Source organism: Myotis brandtii, unplaced genomic scaffold (assembly GCF_000412655.1).
Source record: "Myotis brandtii unplaced genomic scaffold, ASM41265v1 scaffold240, whole genome shotgun sequence".
NCBI lineage: Eukaryota > Metazoa > Chordata > Mammalia > Chiroptera > Vespertilionidae > Myotis > Myotis brandtii.
The window spans coordinates 5,497,092-5,513,130 of record NW_005359064.1 but is presented as its reverse complement, the minus strand read 5'-3'; the positions used below and the strand labels follow the sequence as shown (position 1 = coordinate 5,513,130).

At 48.3% G+C, this 16,039-nt stretch overlaps 1 protein-coding gene across 1 annotated transcript in view; it reads right to left on the bottom strand.

The window, feature by feature from the left end:
* Nucleotides 1-6: 6 nt before the first annotated feature.
* PODXL2 (podocalyxin-like 2) overlaps nt 7-16,039 on the bottom strand; it is a 28,559-nt gene continuing 12,526 nt past the window's right edge. The window contains exons 5-9 of the mRNA XM_014540250.1: nt 11,270-12,051; nt 10,445-10,519; nt 4,209-4,365; nt 3,531-3,592; nt 7-836 (exon numbers count right to left, since the gene is read on the bottom strand). Of these exons, the coding sequence (XP_014395736.1) occupies nt 543-836; nt 3,531-3,592; nt 4,209-4,365; nt 10,445-10,519; nt 11,270-12,051 (1,370 nt within the window). The 3' untranslated portion in view covers nt 7-542. The remainder of the gene's footprint in view (nt 837-3,530; nt 3,593-4,208; nt 4,366-10,444; nt 10,520-11,269; nt 12,052-16,039) is intronic.

The following is a 16,039-nucleotide window of genomic DNA, read 5'->3' as shown; positions in this document are numbered from 1 at the left end:
GGCTGCTGGGCGAGGGCCTCGGCCTGGGCCCGGGCCCCAGCCCAACCCACCAGCTGCACAACGTGCCCCGTTGACCTGACCTGTGACCTTGAACAAGTCACTTCATTGCTCCTTCCCTAGTCTGTAAGACCCTACACAGGGAACCCCAGGGACCTCCCACAGATGCCACTGCCCTCCTGCTCTCTTCTGCTCTGTTCCCACAGCCCAAATCCTTTCTTAAAATAATTCTACTGATCCTTTGACTAACACCAGCTGATCCCTCCCAACAGCCTCCTGATAGACTCCAAGGGACTCCTGGGAAAGGGCGTCTTGCCCTGCCCTCTCCTTTGTGAGGAGTCTTTCCTGAACCCCTGTGCTCTGCTGACCCAGGGCTTCTAGGGAGACATCCAAATGAGCTCAGGCCTGCAGGGCCACTCTGCCCAGGAGGGGCTGGTGCCATGGAGGGCTCCTGCGGGTGGGGCTGGTGCCCTGCACTAAAGGTCCACTGAGATGCAGGCTCTGGACAAGTGGCCTCACCTGCAGTACCCCAACCCAGGCCATGACTACCAGCCCACCTGAGATGACAGAGTCTGCAGATGACAGCCTGCGGGGCACTCCCATCTCCACCAGCACTGCCCCCAGCCCACGACCTCTGCCCCACCTGCCCCCACACTCACCACATGTTTGAGCTTGGGCAGCCGGCGCTGCCAGCAATTGTAGAGCAGGCCCAGCACAATGATGATCACGCAGATGGCACCGATGACCACCAGCACCACAAAGAGCGTCCCGTAGTCACTGCGCACCTGGCTGGCCCGGGCCTGGCAGCTGCTGGTTGTGGAGTAGTTCTGGATGCCAATCTGGGGGTGGGAGGGGCCAGGCTCCTCAGTTGAGGCCCTGGGTGCCATGGCTCCCACCCCCGTAGGGCTGGGGCTTAGGAACAGGGACAGGCTTTGAGAAGGAGCTGGCACACTCCTGGCTCCTGAAGCTCCCTGAGGGGCCTGGATCAGTGTTCATGAGGGACTCTCTGCCCTATGTCCACCCTGTTCACCTGGGGGCAGCTCCAAGCCTCTCTACCCTACATTTCTATTGCATGCCCCCCCCCCCAACATCCCCAGCATGGTACTGCCTGACCCTGACCCTGTGGGAAAGAAGTCTGGCTCAAAATCCATCAGGCTGTGACCCTATCCCCCACCCCCCGCCCCTGACTGAGGCTGCCCACGCTCATGCTGCCAGTCATGGTCCAAACTAGACTGAGTCTCCACACCTGTCCCACCAGTTTAAAAAGGAAGAAAACCGACAAGGGCAGCTGTGATCCCCTTGCCACACATCCTCCACCACACGACACCACTGAATTAGGCCCCTGGGTATTCTGGTATTATCCTGGTCATTATGGGCCAGAGACAGTGCAGGGGATACTGGGGACAGCCCACAGGGGCCACCCCAGCCTCCCAGCTCCCCTTTCCCACTGGAGTGGTCACCAATGGTATTTAGCTGCCCAACCCCACTCCCACACTGCAGGTTGTCTTAGGTGGGCCTGCTTTCTCTGGTCCAGAGGCTGCTGTGCCCTGACCTGGCCCAGCAGATGTTCTCTCCACAAATCAGCATCTAGGCAGAAAGGGAGCAAAGGTGAGCACCTCAAAAGACAGGTGCTCTTTCCTGGCTCCCGATGCAGAGCTGGGAGCCCCCTTTTTGCCTTGCACTCCCCTTTCAAATGCCAGTTATCCAGCTCCCCTTTGGTTTCTGTGAATCGCCTATATATTTCCACTACCTTCCTCTATTGACTGAAGTTATTAAGGGTCCATATTTCTTGCTAGAACTTGCTAAATTTGCCCACTAATATACTTCCAAGTGCCCGGCATGCCTTTGGCCATGTCAGTCAGCATGAAGTGTCCAGTAAAGCCAGAACACCCAGGGACTGGGAGAAGAGTCAGGAGAGTCTATAAAAAAGATCAAGGGCAGCCTGTTCTCGGGGTTCACAAACCAAGACTTTCACAACCAGAACAGCCGTTAGTATAGACACTGCATTGTGGTGGAAGACCAGCGTCTTGAGTCATTCGGGCCTAGTCCAAAGCCTGGCTCTTCTACTACTACTAGCTGTGCAATCTCAGGTGAGTCACCGCCTTCCCTGGGCTTCCGCTCTAACCTTCAATGGAGCACCGAGCACCGAGGGTACTCAGTAGGGGGCCTTATTTGTGCTCACAAGCCCTGGGGCGGTGGTGAGGAAACCGAGCACCGTCCGGCACTCAGTGAGGATTCAATACGCTTTGCTGATAAAAACAAAAAAAAAGCCAGAAACCCCACAGAACCCACCTCTTCGCCCTGAGTGTACTGAAGAGGCAGAACCACAGTCATGCACAGTTCATCTTTGCTGTCAAATATTATACAGCCCTCAGTAAGAAGGAAGACTGGCCCTAGCTGGTTTGGCTCAGTGGACAGAGTGTCAGCCTGTGGACTGAAGGATCCCAGGTTCAATTCCAGTGAAGGGTACATGCCCAGGTTGGGTTGCGGGCTCAATCCCCAGTAGCGGGTGTGCAGGAGGCAGCCTATCAGTGATTCTCTCTCATCATTGATGTTTCTATCTCTCTCTCCCTCTCCCTTCTTCTCTGAAATCAATAAAAATATTTAAAAAAAAAAAAAAAAGGAGGACTGATGACAGATGACTGGATTTCACAGTGAGTGGAAGGGGTTTTGTTAGAGATGGTGACTGTCCTTGGGAAGGGAAGGGAATGAGGAACAGGAGGAACAATGGGGACCTGCCCCTCCTATCAGCCATGGCTCTGCTCCACCATGCACAGGTGGCCAGCCTGTCTCCTCAGCCACAGTCTCCAGGACGGGCCAGAGGCTGGGTCAGGGGTGAATCTCAAGAAGACAGGCCTGTCTGCTGTGTCCTGAGCCCCGCCCCTCACCCCGAGCTGGCCCCCAGCTGGCCAAGCACTGCAGACTCTCATGGTCTCTGAAGAAATGCCCAGGCCTCTTGTGCTTTCTCCTGTGGTTCTAGAGCAGCCGTGGGCAAACTATGGCCCGCGGGCCGGATCCGGCCCGTTTGAAATGAATAAAACTAAAAAAAAAAAGACCGTACCCTTTTATGTAATGATGTTTACTTTGAATTTATATTAGTTCACACAAACACTCCATCCATGCTTTTGTTCCGGCCCTCCGGTCCAGTTTAAGAACCCATTGTGGCCCTCGAGTCAAAAAGTTTGCCCACTCCTGTTCTAGAGCCACAGTACGTGCTCCCACCCACCAGGCTTCTGAACAGTTCCTTGGCCAGACATACTCGTAGTGTTTCTCCCACTATCTACTCAGAAAACTCCCAGCTGGCAGTCCCTGGCTGTCCCATGCACAGTGCAGTTGATAGCTAAGTGCTCATATACTCTGTCTCTCCCATGGGGACTGTGTCTTCGGAGACCTGAAAGAAAGAACTACAGAGTAAGAGTTTGTGTTTTGCTCCTTGCACCACATGGTGCAGGCCACCCTCCTGCCCTCAGGGATGGTAGCCCGGCTGCCAGAGCTTTAAGGAACAGGACGGGAACTCGTCCCTGCCCTCTTACCTCCACCAGACTCCTGCGGATATCACCCAGCATAGAAAGGACATCTTGAGTGGGCATCACCCCTGGGGGGAGACAGCATCATCAGTCCAGCCTTGGCCACTGAGGCGCTCCCCCTTTGGACTCCTGGTCCCCTTGGACAGCCTCTGGCCTGAGTTTCTAGAGCCTCACTCCCTGGCTCCCTGGTATATACACAACCACTCTCTCCTCTGCTTGCTGCCCACTGATTGACTCATTAAGAAGATTCAGTGCGTGGCTACTAAGTGACAGGTGTGATATTAGGCGGTCACTTCCACAGCTCCTTAAGTCTGCATTCTGAACACATTCCTTCTCAGCCCGCCACAGTATACAGTGCCACTGTCTGGCACCTGCACTGAAACCACACTCTTCCCCCTCCTATTCCCAGTGTTCCCACCTTCCTCCTCCTCCTGCCTTCAAGCTTGTTGTTGGTACTCCTGGATCCTAAACTAGGAGGCTCAAGCAGCACCTCACCCTGCTATCCTAAAAGCCCACCCCACATCCAAAAGCCCTGGCTGCACTTTCTCACAGCTCTTCAGGAGAGCTCCCGTGGCCTTGGGAAACCTCTGCTGGTTTGGCCTGCCTCCCACTGCCTTCTTGGACGCTCTCCCCAAACATACCAACGCCACCCCCCTCTTGTGGGTGCCCCTCCCCCCCGCTCACCCTGCTCGCCCACCAAGGTCATTAGAAGGTGCTGCTCCTTCTCACTGGGCTTGCTCAGGGAGATGTGCCAGTCCCCGTGGTGGCCGCTACCGTGCCGGGGTAGCACCTCCTCCACCAGAGCCAGGAACTGCAGTCCCCAGTGCTGCCGAAACACCTCCTACAGGGGCAGAAAGAGAGCCTGTGCTCAGTGAGGGAGACAGCTCTAAATACCCCTGCCTGGAGGCCCAGCCCCCCCCCCCAATCTCCACCCATCAGCCAAACCCTGGGAAAGGCCATCTGGCTCTTTCAGAGGGGGCTGGTCTGGACCACTGCAAAGGCTGTGAGCTTTGCCATCTAGAGGACTGTGGGTTTGTTGCCTACAGGCACCCAGGTGCTCCTTCCCACCTTGGCTTTGCACCATGAGGAGGGTGTGGGGCCCATCCAGGGATACTCGCAGTTGAGCTGGGGGTACAGATAGGCCCACATATGATGACAAGTTCAGGAAGTGAGTGTGTAGCATGCGAAGGAGTATGGAAGACTGCTCATGGTGCGTCTGTGTTCAAGTGTATAGTGTAAGGAATGAATATTTTGGGGTGCAGGGATAAAAAAAACAACAAAAGATATTTTCAACCATACAGCCACCAAAGATCAGGAGGTGAGGTGGGAAGCAGTCTAACTGTGCTCATCTCTCTTCTGTCATTGTAGAGATACAGCATAAAGTTGGGGAATCAAGAAAGATGTCTGAGTACTCTAATGCTGGTAGTGGTAGCCAGAAGAACTAAGCAGAGATGGTTAAAATGGTAATCCCCCACCCAAAAAAAAAGCAGGGCTGGGAGCAAGAGGAGGGATGTAAGGAGACTTCTTTCTCATCTGACACTCTCTTGTACTGTTCAGATTGTCTTGGGGGGGGCGTATATATATATTCCTGGCACTGAGCAGGAATTCAGTGAGTGGCAGGAGCTCAGGCTGGGGCTGGAGACCAGGACCCTGCCTCTGGCTCCCAGCCTGCCATTGTCCCTGCCTAGCCCCATGTGGGATGAGACCCTCCTTTGGCCCTGTGACTGCTACCCACTCCCCGCATCCCTAAGCCCTAGCTCCTCTCCAGCAGCCTTCTCCCTCCTGTACCTGGGAAGTCAACTATCCCCTACTTCTGGAGTCCAAAATTCCCTGCCAGAGACACCCCTGTCAGCTGCTCAGCTCTCTCTTGAGTGCCCTTCTGTGAAGCTGCAAGCCAGGGCTGCCGTAAGGCACAGGCATCTCCCCAGGCCACCCCTCTGGGACCGCTGACACTCCTAGTCTCCTTTCTGTTAGAGCCCAAACTAATGAGCCTTCCCTGGACGTCATGTCAACCTGAAGGCCACTAGGATGGCAAGTGCCAGGTTCGGGCTCAAGCTTTGGCACTCACTGGCCTAACAGAAATCCAACTCAGTTTCGAATTTGGAAGAAGATTGGTACCTGGAGATAGCCATATGCAGCTAGAAAGTCCCAGCTCCTGAAATGGTTCTTACCGTCTTCGTGTGTGTGTGTGTGTGTGTGTGTGTGTGTGTGTGCGTGTGTGTGCATGCGTGTGTGTGTGTGTGTGTGTGTGTGTGTGTGTGTGTGTGTGTAGGGAAGGGGTGCAAGCTCACACCTGCCTGAGCAGGTACACAGAATGCACTGTGTCCAAGCAGCCCCACTGCTTGCAAAAAAACCCCACCCTCCTGTCACAGGTAGTGCCTCCCCCCATGCAGTAGCCCTGTGCTTCACCACGTGTGCATGCCCCACATTTCCTCGGGTCCAGCTGTCTGCCTGGCTTGATCATCATCGTAAGCCCAGGCTGTTAGGACCAAAGCCCACATTTTCAGATGGGGAAACTGAAGCTCAGAGAGGTGCAGTATTTTGCTAAAGGTCATGGAACTGACAAATGGCAGAACCAGGATTTGAACCCAGATGATTTAGATTCCAAAGCCAGGGTTTTTCTCCCAGGCTACCGACACTTAGTTCCTACTTACAAAATCAATGGTATGATTCTATATACAGTCATCAGACTCTCCCAGGAGTGATATTGTGAGTCTGTGGGCTCCAGCCAGGCAATCCATCAATCTGTATACTTAAGATTTGTGTGCTTTTCTAGATGTATGTTGTAAGTCATTAGAACTTTTCTTAAGTGCAGTACACTCAGAGGTATAAACTGTCTTCTCTGCTAACTCCTGGGCAGATGACCCTCACAAATCACACAGTTTCTCCCACTGTAGGGGCTCCAGCTTCACTGGTATGGTTCTTATGACAAACAGGAAGGGACATCTCATTATTCATCAGAACATTTTGACTTTTGGCAAGATGACAGACAGAACTGATGAAAGCTCTGCTCTCCCACCTTGCTACAAACATAGAAATACTGGACAAAATACAACAAAACAATGAAGATGTTCTAAAAGCATGCCCAACTTCAAGCTCAAAGGAGGCAAAAGCAAACGGAACTTGAAGCCAGAAGAGTAAGCTGACACTAAAGCCACAGTAATTCTAGGACCCAGATATTGGATCCAGCAGTTGGAGACCTGACTTTCTTTCTTTTTTTTTTTTTTAAATATATTTTATTGATTTTTTACAGAGAGGAAGGGAGAGGGATAGAGAGTTAGAAACATCGATGAGAGAGAAACATCGATCAGCTTCCTCCTGCACACTCCCCACTGGGGATGTGCCCGCAACTAAGGTACATGCCCTTGACTGGAATCGAACCTGGGACCCTTGAGTCCGCAGGCCGACGCTCTATCCACTGAGCCAAACCGGTTAGGGCAGGAGACCTGACTTTCAATGCTCACATGGAGACAGGAAATGTGCTCCTGGCCCCGGCAGGGTGGGGAACTAGAGCAGAGTACCAGGACAGAGCCTCAAAGACCAGCCCTTTCAGTAAAATGGGGACTCAAAAAATTTTCCACTCACCTGGAGGAGCTATAAGGGGTATGCCTGTGTCCATGGGTAGGAGAAATAATGTTACGTAAAATCACTTAAAAACCCAGGCTTGCACTTCACCTGGGAGTGGAGTCTCAACTTGTAGTCTTTTGTGGTATAGAAATCTAAGCCAAGAAATAAATTTAAAATTATTCTAAGACTATTAGAACTCCTGAAAGTTCCCTGAAATCACCCTGTAGAAGTTCTTTCACAGCCTGGGGTTTAAGATGAGATCACAATAAATTATGATCCATATGAGGGAATAAGGTATAAATGCAACAAACAGGAGAACTGACAGGTCAAGATGTGGTGTCACTAAATATAAAAGAGATAATAAAATAAGTATGTTTAAAATAATTAAAGAAGTAAAGGAATAGAAACCATAATGAAAGAAGAGAACAAAATTTAAAAAAGAAAGAGATTTGGAATCAAATAGAAATTCTAAAAATATAAAATAGTTATCTATATTAATGACTCAATGGGTAGATCAAACAGAAGGTTAGATACAACTGAGGAGAGCTACTAATTTGAAAGCTAGAGCTAGAAAATCACCCAGAATGCATCAGAGAGATTTTAAAGACATAGAAAACATAAAAGTGTAATAAAAGACACTTGGCTCAGTGGATAGAGTGTCAGCTTGCAGACTGAAGGGTCCCGGGTTTGATTCCAGTGAAGGGCACATGCCTGGGTTGCAGGCTCGATCTCCAGTAGGGGGCGTGCAGGAGGCAGCCAGCCAATCAATGATTCTCTTTCATCATTGATGTTTCTATCTCTCGCTCCCTCTCCCTTCTTCTCTGAAATAAAAAAAAATTATTAAAAAAATAATAAAAAACAAGGTAGATAGGAAAATAAGGCCCTAAACCTCTAAGAAGAATGAGAGAGAAATGGGAATTTGGCAATATCTAACAAACTGCATATGGAATCTCATTTCTAAGAATTTATTCTGAATACACATTCCAACCATGCAAAAAATACACACACACACACACACACACACACACACACACACACACACACATTATTCACTGCAACATTGGAAGTAATTGCAGAATATTGCCCATACAAAGGAAATTTGATGAATAAACCATGGTATACAAACATAATGGAGTTATTATTCAGTTGTAAAAAATGATTAAGAATGATCTCTATAAACAATAAGTGCTGGCGAGGATGTGGAGAAAAAGCAACCCTAGTCCACTGCTGGTGGAAATGCAGACTGGAGCAGCCACTATGGAAAACAAGTGTGGAGTCTCCTCAAAAAATTAAAAATGGAACTGCCATTTGACCCAGTGATCCCACTTAGGATATATTCCTAAGAATCCCAAAACACCAATCAGGAAGAACATATGCACCCCTATGTTCATAGCAATGCTATTTACAATAGCTAAGATCTGGAAACAGCCCAAGTGCCTATCATTAGATGAATGGATAAAGAAAGATGTGGTACATTTACACAATGAAATACTATGCAGCTGTAAAAAAGAAGGATCTACTACTCTTTGAGACAGCATGGAGGAACCTAGAGATGATTTTGCTAAGTGAAATAAACCAGACAGAGAAATACAAATATCACATGATCTCACTTATATGTGGAATCTAATGAACACAATAAAATAGGACCAGAGGCTTGAAATCATGGAACAGACTGGTGAATCTCAGAGGGAAAGGAGAAGGAGAAGCTGGAAGAGTTTAATCAAAGAACTTATATGCATATATGCATTGCCCATGGACACAGATAGTGGGGCAGGAACCAGGAAGTGGGGGGCAAGGGGAAAAAAGGGGGGAAACATCTGTAATACTCTCAATAATAAAGACTTTGCCCTAGCTGGTTTGGCTCAGTGGATAGAGCCTCGGCCTGTGGGCAGAAAGGTCCCGAGTTCGATTCCAGTGAAGGGCACATGCCCAGGTTGTGGGCTCAATCCCCAGGAGGGGGCGTGCAGAAGGCAACTGATCAATGATTCTCATCATTGATTCTCATCACTGATATTTCTATCTCTCTCTCCCTTCTCCCTTCCTCTCTGAAATCAATAAAAATATAATTTAAAAAAATAATAAATATTTTTTAAAAAGAATGATCTCTATAATGGTCATAAAGTGGTTTCCAGACTATATTGTTAAAGGGGAAAAAATGCAAGAGTATTGCTAAGGACTAGCGGTGTCACCCTCAAATTCATATGTTGAAGTCCTAACTTCCAGTATGTCCTAATGTGGCTGCATTTGGAGACAGGTCCTTTAAAGAGGTAACTAAGTTAAAATGAGGTCATTAGGGAAGGCCCTAAGCCAACGACTGGTGTTCTTACAAGAGGAGAAGATGAGGACACAGATATGAACAGGGGGAGCACCATGTGAGGACACTGGGAGAAGACAGTCATCTACAAGCCAAGGAGAGAGGGCTCAGGAGACACCAGGCACAACTATGAAAGGGGGCTCACATTGTAAACAAGGGAGTAAAATACATGCATGCACATATGTTTCTAATACTGAGACGCCCAGCCTTCTCCCCACCCTGGTTCCCAGAACACTGGCAACCAGCCCCTTATACTCCCAGTAGAAAAGAATTCCCCTTTTCAAAGGATCTAATCACCTAGGAGGAAGGATCTAATGATGTTGGGATTAGAAATTTTCAAAAGAAATGACCCGGTCAGACCACCCTCCTGAGAAGCCATAGTTAAGAAACTCCACCACCACGCCCAAAGCTTCCAGCCAGCTTCCTGGTGGCAAACACCGCCAGACATTTGAAGAGAGTACACATGTGGAAAACTGAGACTGAAACAAAGAAATCAGCCCTGACTGGTTTGGCTCAGTGGATAGAGCGTCGGCCTGCGGACTGAGGGGTCCCAGGTTCGATTCCGGCCAAGGGCATGTACCTTGATTGCGGGCACATCCCCATTGGGGGTTGTGCAGGAGGCAGCTGATCGATGTTTCTAACTCTCTATCCATCTCCCTTCCTCTCTGTAAAAAATCAATAAAGTATATTTAAAAAAAACAAAGAAATCAGGAAAGCAACCTATACAGGAAGAAAATATTTTAAAAAATGATTTCCATATCCTCAGAGAGATAAGATATTGCATGCATGAGCAAAACTATTCCTTTAAATTAAAATCGGAGGGGGCAAGAACAAAAGAGCCTTTAGAAATTTGAAAACATGAAAGCACTGTTTTCTTGGATGTTGGTTCATCCCCTGGGTGAAGCTAGCCCCGCTCTGACTTAAGAGCTAAGCCTTCTACCCCATCCACTGCCCATTCCCCAGTGCCTGCCCACTGCCTCCACTCTGCCCGCCTGCCTCCAATCTCAGCCTGCGGTCCTCAGCCTAGCTCAGCACTCACACAGTCTATGTTCTCTGTCATGTTCAGAATGATGTAATTTTTCCCAGCCAGATTGCTCCAGTCTTTGCAGACCACCTGTACAATGAAACAGAAAGAAGAGTAACAGTTACAAAGGTATAAGGAAAGGCATCCAGAGAGAGCCTGGGTAGAAACTCTGAGAAGCTGGGAGGCGAAGGCCAGGTATAGGTCTGTGATAGCTAGGTGGGAGCTGACAGCCTCTGCAAGGTGACATGCCCAGGATCCAACCCACGTTCACAAACCCATATGTCTTCAGGGAGCAAGTAAGAGGAGGAGGCCAGGAGTGACACAAAGGAAGAGGAATCTGTGCCCAAGGGGCCAGACTACAGAGAGCTTGCCCCAGCTAGGAACAAACTTTGTTTTTAATGCTCTGTAGGCCAGATGCATAGGCTAAAAACTCAGGACCTTTCCTTTCCTTCTGGTGTTGGAGGGTGTGTGCGCAGGGCAGGGATGATGAGGGGAGGAGCAGAGGGTGACTGTGCATGTGATGGTGGGTGTGGAAACGGCTGGAGAGAATGCAGGTCAAGCACAAACTCTCGCCACTGTCATAAGCAGTGTGGAAGCCAAGAGTAGCAGCAGTAGCACCTGAACAAATAAAAACCAGGCCAAGGCAGCAGACTCTTCCAAAGCTTCCACTTTGCACTTAAGTGTGGTGCGGACACCCAGGGTTGAGCCATGAGGTGTGCACCCCCAGCAGTTCTGCTGAGACTCTGCCTGGTGTCAAGGCCCTCCATGCTCAGCCTGGCAGACCTCCCACCGCAGTGCAGCCCCAGAGTAGCCAGAGGCCTGCATGTGCCTCCACGTTACCTGCGTAGAATCCCAGGGGATTCTGGATTGAGCTTCGGCAGCCTGCCTTTCCTGGGGCTGCTGGCTGAGGTCTTCTTGTCCCAAGGTAGCAGAGGACGGTGTCAGTTCCATGTCTTGGGAGGGCAGGGGGACAGTGGCTGAGGCTCCAGGGTAAAGGGGGTCTTCATCTGGGGTCTCAGCCCCACTTGGGGCTTCTGCTTGAGGGAATGAGGCCAAGGACAGCACCTCCCCTTGCTTGCCAGCCAACACAGTTATTCCCATGGTAGCCTCCTCAGTTGCCTCCTGCGGAGCCTCAAAATCTACCTCATGCCCTGCAGCTGGCAGCGTTGTGTCCCCTGCCTCCTGGTTGGTGAAGTCCTGACCCCCTAGGGTCACTGTACTTGGGGTGACTGAGGGTGGTGACAGGCTTGGCTCCATGCTGCTCCCTACCTCCACACCTGAGGAGGCCTGGTCCCCAGAATCTTCATGCTTGTGTTTGGGGGCCAGGGGAGTCTGGCTGCTGCTGGTGGTAGAAAAGTCGTGGACCTGAGTTTGGGCTTCTTCTTGGGCTCTGTTCACAGGCAGCAGTTCTTCCTTCTCCTCCTCCTCTTCTTCTTTCTCTATATCCTCTTTCTCCTCCTCTTTCTCCTCATCCTCCTCCTCTTCCTCCTCTCCAGGAGCCATATGCCAAGGTGGCTCTACCAGGTTCATCTTAGGCAAGGGAGGGGGGAGGCTCGACGCCTCTTGGCCCTGGCTGTCTTCTATAGGACCTGCCTTCTCAGTCAAGTCTGGGAAACCATAATCTAAGGACAGAGATGGAAAATTCATTCACTGGTGTTATTATTCATTGATTTGTTCAGTATTTGCTGAGCAGATGATATAAAGAACCATAAGACCCTCGGGAGGACAGTGGGAGGTCGCACTATTGGTTATATCAGAAAAGACTGGGAAATATAGCTGGGTAAGGGGAAGGGGAAGACTGCAGGGGAAACAGAGGCCAGGCTGGTCCTCATTTCCTTCATGATAATAAAAATGTCATAAATCTGACACACAAATTCCATGAATATAGAAATGTATAAAGTAGAAAGTTTATATGATTACACCACTCAGAGATATAGCCCTTATTAACAGTTTGATGGATATCTTCTCTATTGTTTTTATAATTTGTTTGTTTTTCCTCATCTGGGGATTTCACCAAGAACACCCCATTAGAAAAGGTTCCCTGCATGAGGTGTAAGGACCCTCTGATCACAGGAACAGATGAGACCCACAGATTATGACCATTGTTCCTAAACTGTGCTCTTATTCTATAACCCAGGCCTTGACTAGGAGATGAAAAAGATGCAAGGAGAGCTAGCGAGAGGCCAAGGGCCTCTACATCTTCTGTAAGTCCTGGGGAAAATCCAGTCAGGGCACAAACCTAGGTTGAGGGTTATTCCCAGTGGGACACATATGGAAGGACACTGATCGATGCTTCTCTCTCACATCAATATTTCTCACTCTAAAAATCAAAGAACATGTCTTCAGGTAAGTATTGAAAAAATATATACACTTAAGTATTTATGGGTAAAGGAATATCATGTCTGCAACTTACTGTCAAATTGTTTAGAAAAATTCTATGTCTATATGTCTACATATACATATACAGAATAAAGCAATGTTAACAACAGGGGAACCTAAGTGAAAGGTATATAGGAATTATTCTTGTAAGTTTTCTGTAAATTTGAAAATTTTAGAAGAGGGAGAGGGGAGAGAGAGGAAGGGAAGGAAGGAAGAAGGGAGAGATACAGATATATACAGAGACAGAGACAGAGACAGAGACAGAGATAGAGATAGAGATAGAGATATATATCATTTTAACTGGCTAGTAAATGTGCTGGAACCACCAGAAAAGAAGAGAGCAGGTCATCCTGGACTAAGAGCTCAGAACACTTCAGGAGAAAGGAACACAGTTGCCATGACAGAGAACAAGCCTGGTGGACAGGGAAGAATGCCTGTCTCACTCAGGTGTCCAAGGCAGGGAGACCAGGCTTCCAGGGACTTGAAACACTGAGTAAGGAGCAGAAGCCTTAGCTGTCATTTTGGAGGGGAATAAAGGAGTAAATTGGCAATTGAAGAAGAGAAAAAAAGAAGTGAGGTGGATGAGGAAAAGGAGAGAGCCAGAGATACGGTGAGAAAAGAAAGGGAGAGGAGAGGAGGGCAGCAACAGGGGTGAGGAGGAGGGAGGGGGGAATGGGTCTCCTCTCCAGGTAAGGTGGGCCACTCCCAGTCCTCTAGTCTCCTCGTGCAGTGATGGGCTGTGAACTTCCTTCCTTCGGTGACACGCCAGCCCTGTGAAGCTGCAGTCCTTCTGGTGGCCATCATTGGAAACTACATCTTCTGTAAGTCCTCGGGAAAATCATGCTCCCCATCCCAGATACAGGGTATCAGATAGGGGCCCTACAAGATCCAAGGGCCCATTGCCCTCCTCTTACAGATGAGGAAACAAGAGCTTGGAGAGTAGAGGATACTTTCTCTAAGCTTTGAAGCTAAATTTGGCACATTGTAAAGCTGTAAAACTCAGGCTCATATGTAGTCAAAGCCAGTCTTTCAAGACACCTCCTGGTCAGGCCAGCCCTAAGACTTGTCTTCAGACACTGAGAAGAGCAAATTGACAGCAGTAACATTACCTCTCCCAGTTCATCTGCCCCTCTGGTCACAGCCAATCTCTTTAAAGCTGTGCTTGAATCACCAGATTGGGTGAAATGTGAGAGCCAAGGTCAAGCTTCAGAGTTCTGCAGGCAGGGATTGGAATTCTGGGTGACTGGCCTCTAGGCTCTGCACACCCAGCCTCTGCAACAGGAGGCTAAGATGAAATGACATAATGAATGCAAAAAACCTGTCCCATGGAAGGTACTTTTTTCTCCCCAAGGCAATCTCTAAAAGTCTCACTATATGTCTTGCACTCCTCTAAGCTTTCCACACAATCCAGCTCCCAGTAGATAGTATCTGTGATCAACCTGTTATTATAATGGGACTACGAGGGTTCTAGGGGTCTAACACTAGGAGGGATCTAGGAGGCTATCTGATTGCCTCAGCCCTCTGGCAGGTGCCTAGGAAGTCTAGAAAAGGTGGGTTCACAATCCTCTTCAAGAACACATTTTGGCCTCCTTAGAGAGGAACTGCTGTTGTTGCCTTTTTTTCTCTCACCCTAATTTCCTTAAACCTTAAGCCCATTTCTGTTTTATCTACTAAGTGAGGATCACCTGGGAAGTATCTCCCTCAGGAAAAACACACACATACATATGTCTTAGTTGCCCTAATTTAGCCTTCTTTCCTTGGGGCTAAACAACCATCAATAATTATTCCTTATTTGCAACCTTTCCTATTAATATTTTTCTTCTCTTGTGAAAACTCTGGATTCGCCACAGTTTTAACAGTCGTTATACAAAATCAACAGAGTAGTTACACAACTAATATATGCTGAATGAGTTGTTGAAACTAAACAAGATCCACTAACTAAAGCAGTGGTTCTCAACCTTCTGGCCCTTTAAATACAGTTCCTCATGTTGTGACCCAACCATAAAATTATTTTCATTGCCACTTCATAACTGTAATGTTGCTACTGTTATGAATCGTAATGTAAATATCGGATATGCAGGATGGTCTTAGGCGACCCCTGTGAAAGGGTCGTTTGACCGCCAAAGGGGTCGCGACCCACAGGTTGAGAACCGCTGAACTAGAGACTAACTGATGCACCATGTAAAATAAGGTTCTTGACGGAAGTAACATCATTCATCACAGCACTTAAGTCGCATTCTCCCCAGCGATGTGATCGGTGGCTCAGAGGCCTCTAGGGGTCACTATGATGAAGCTCCAGGTCTCTTGACAACTTGGATTCTTTTCTTTTTCCCTTTGAATCTCACTATGGTACTGGCTTTTGTTCTCTAAATCGATCATGTTGCATTTTCTCTCTCTTATATTTATTTCATCAGGTTTTTTGTTTGTTTGTTTGTTTTGTTTTTTTAGTCCAGGACAAGCTTTCATTTATTTTATAGAGAGAGGGAGGGAGAACCACCCATCCATCGGTTGCCTCCTGGACACACCGGACGCACTGTATGCACCTCCACCGGGATCAAACCTGAAACCCAGGCAAGTGCTCTGACCAGGAATGGAGCCTACAACCGCTCTGTCCACAGGAAAACTCCCAACCAACGAAGCCACACTGGCCAGGGCTCATCACAGTTTCGAGGTCTTGTTCCCCAGTTTATCAAGGCCACACTGGACTTTATTTCTTCCATCCAAGAAAGCCGTATTTCATGGATGACCTTTTGTATCTGCTTAAATATTAATGAACTGATTCCTCTGTTTAAGACATGGAATTAAAACAGGCATCAGGGCCAGTGGCCTTGAAAATCACTTTAAATATCCCTTTAGATTAATGTTGAATCACTGAAAATTGTCCCCTGAGTGCAACACTCAAGCTAGTTAACTGAACGCTAATATAAAAATACTCACAAAACTCATAATAGATTTGTATAAAACAAAGATACAAAGGAAGACGCTTTCAGTATAATTAAAAACTACCTCAACTGCAGTAGTCATGAAAGAAGCGTAAACTAAACAAGATGATAAATTTTTTTGGCCTACCAACATCTACACTAATAAAAGAGAAACATGGTAATTGGCGTACGACCACTACCCTTTTCATTGGCTAATCAGTGAGTATATGCAAATTAACTGACAACCAAGATGGTGGCTAATTTGCATATGTCGGCTCCAAGCCACAGACTGAGGCTTTAGGCCTAGGCC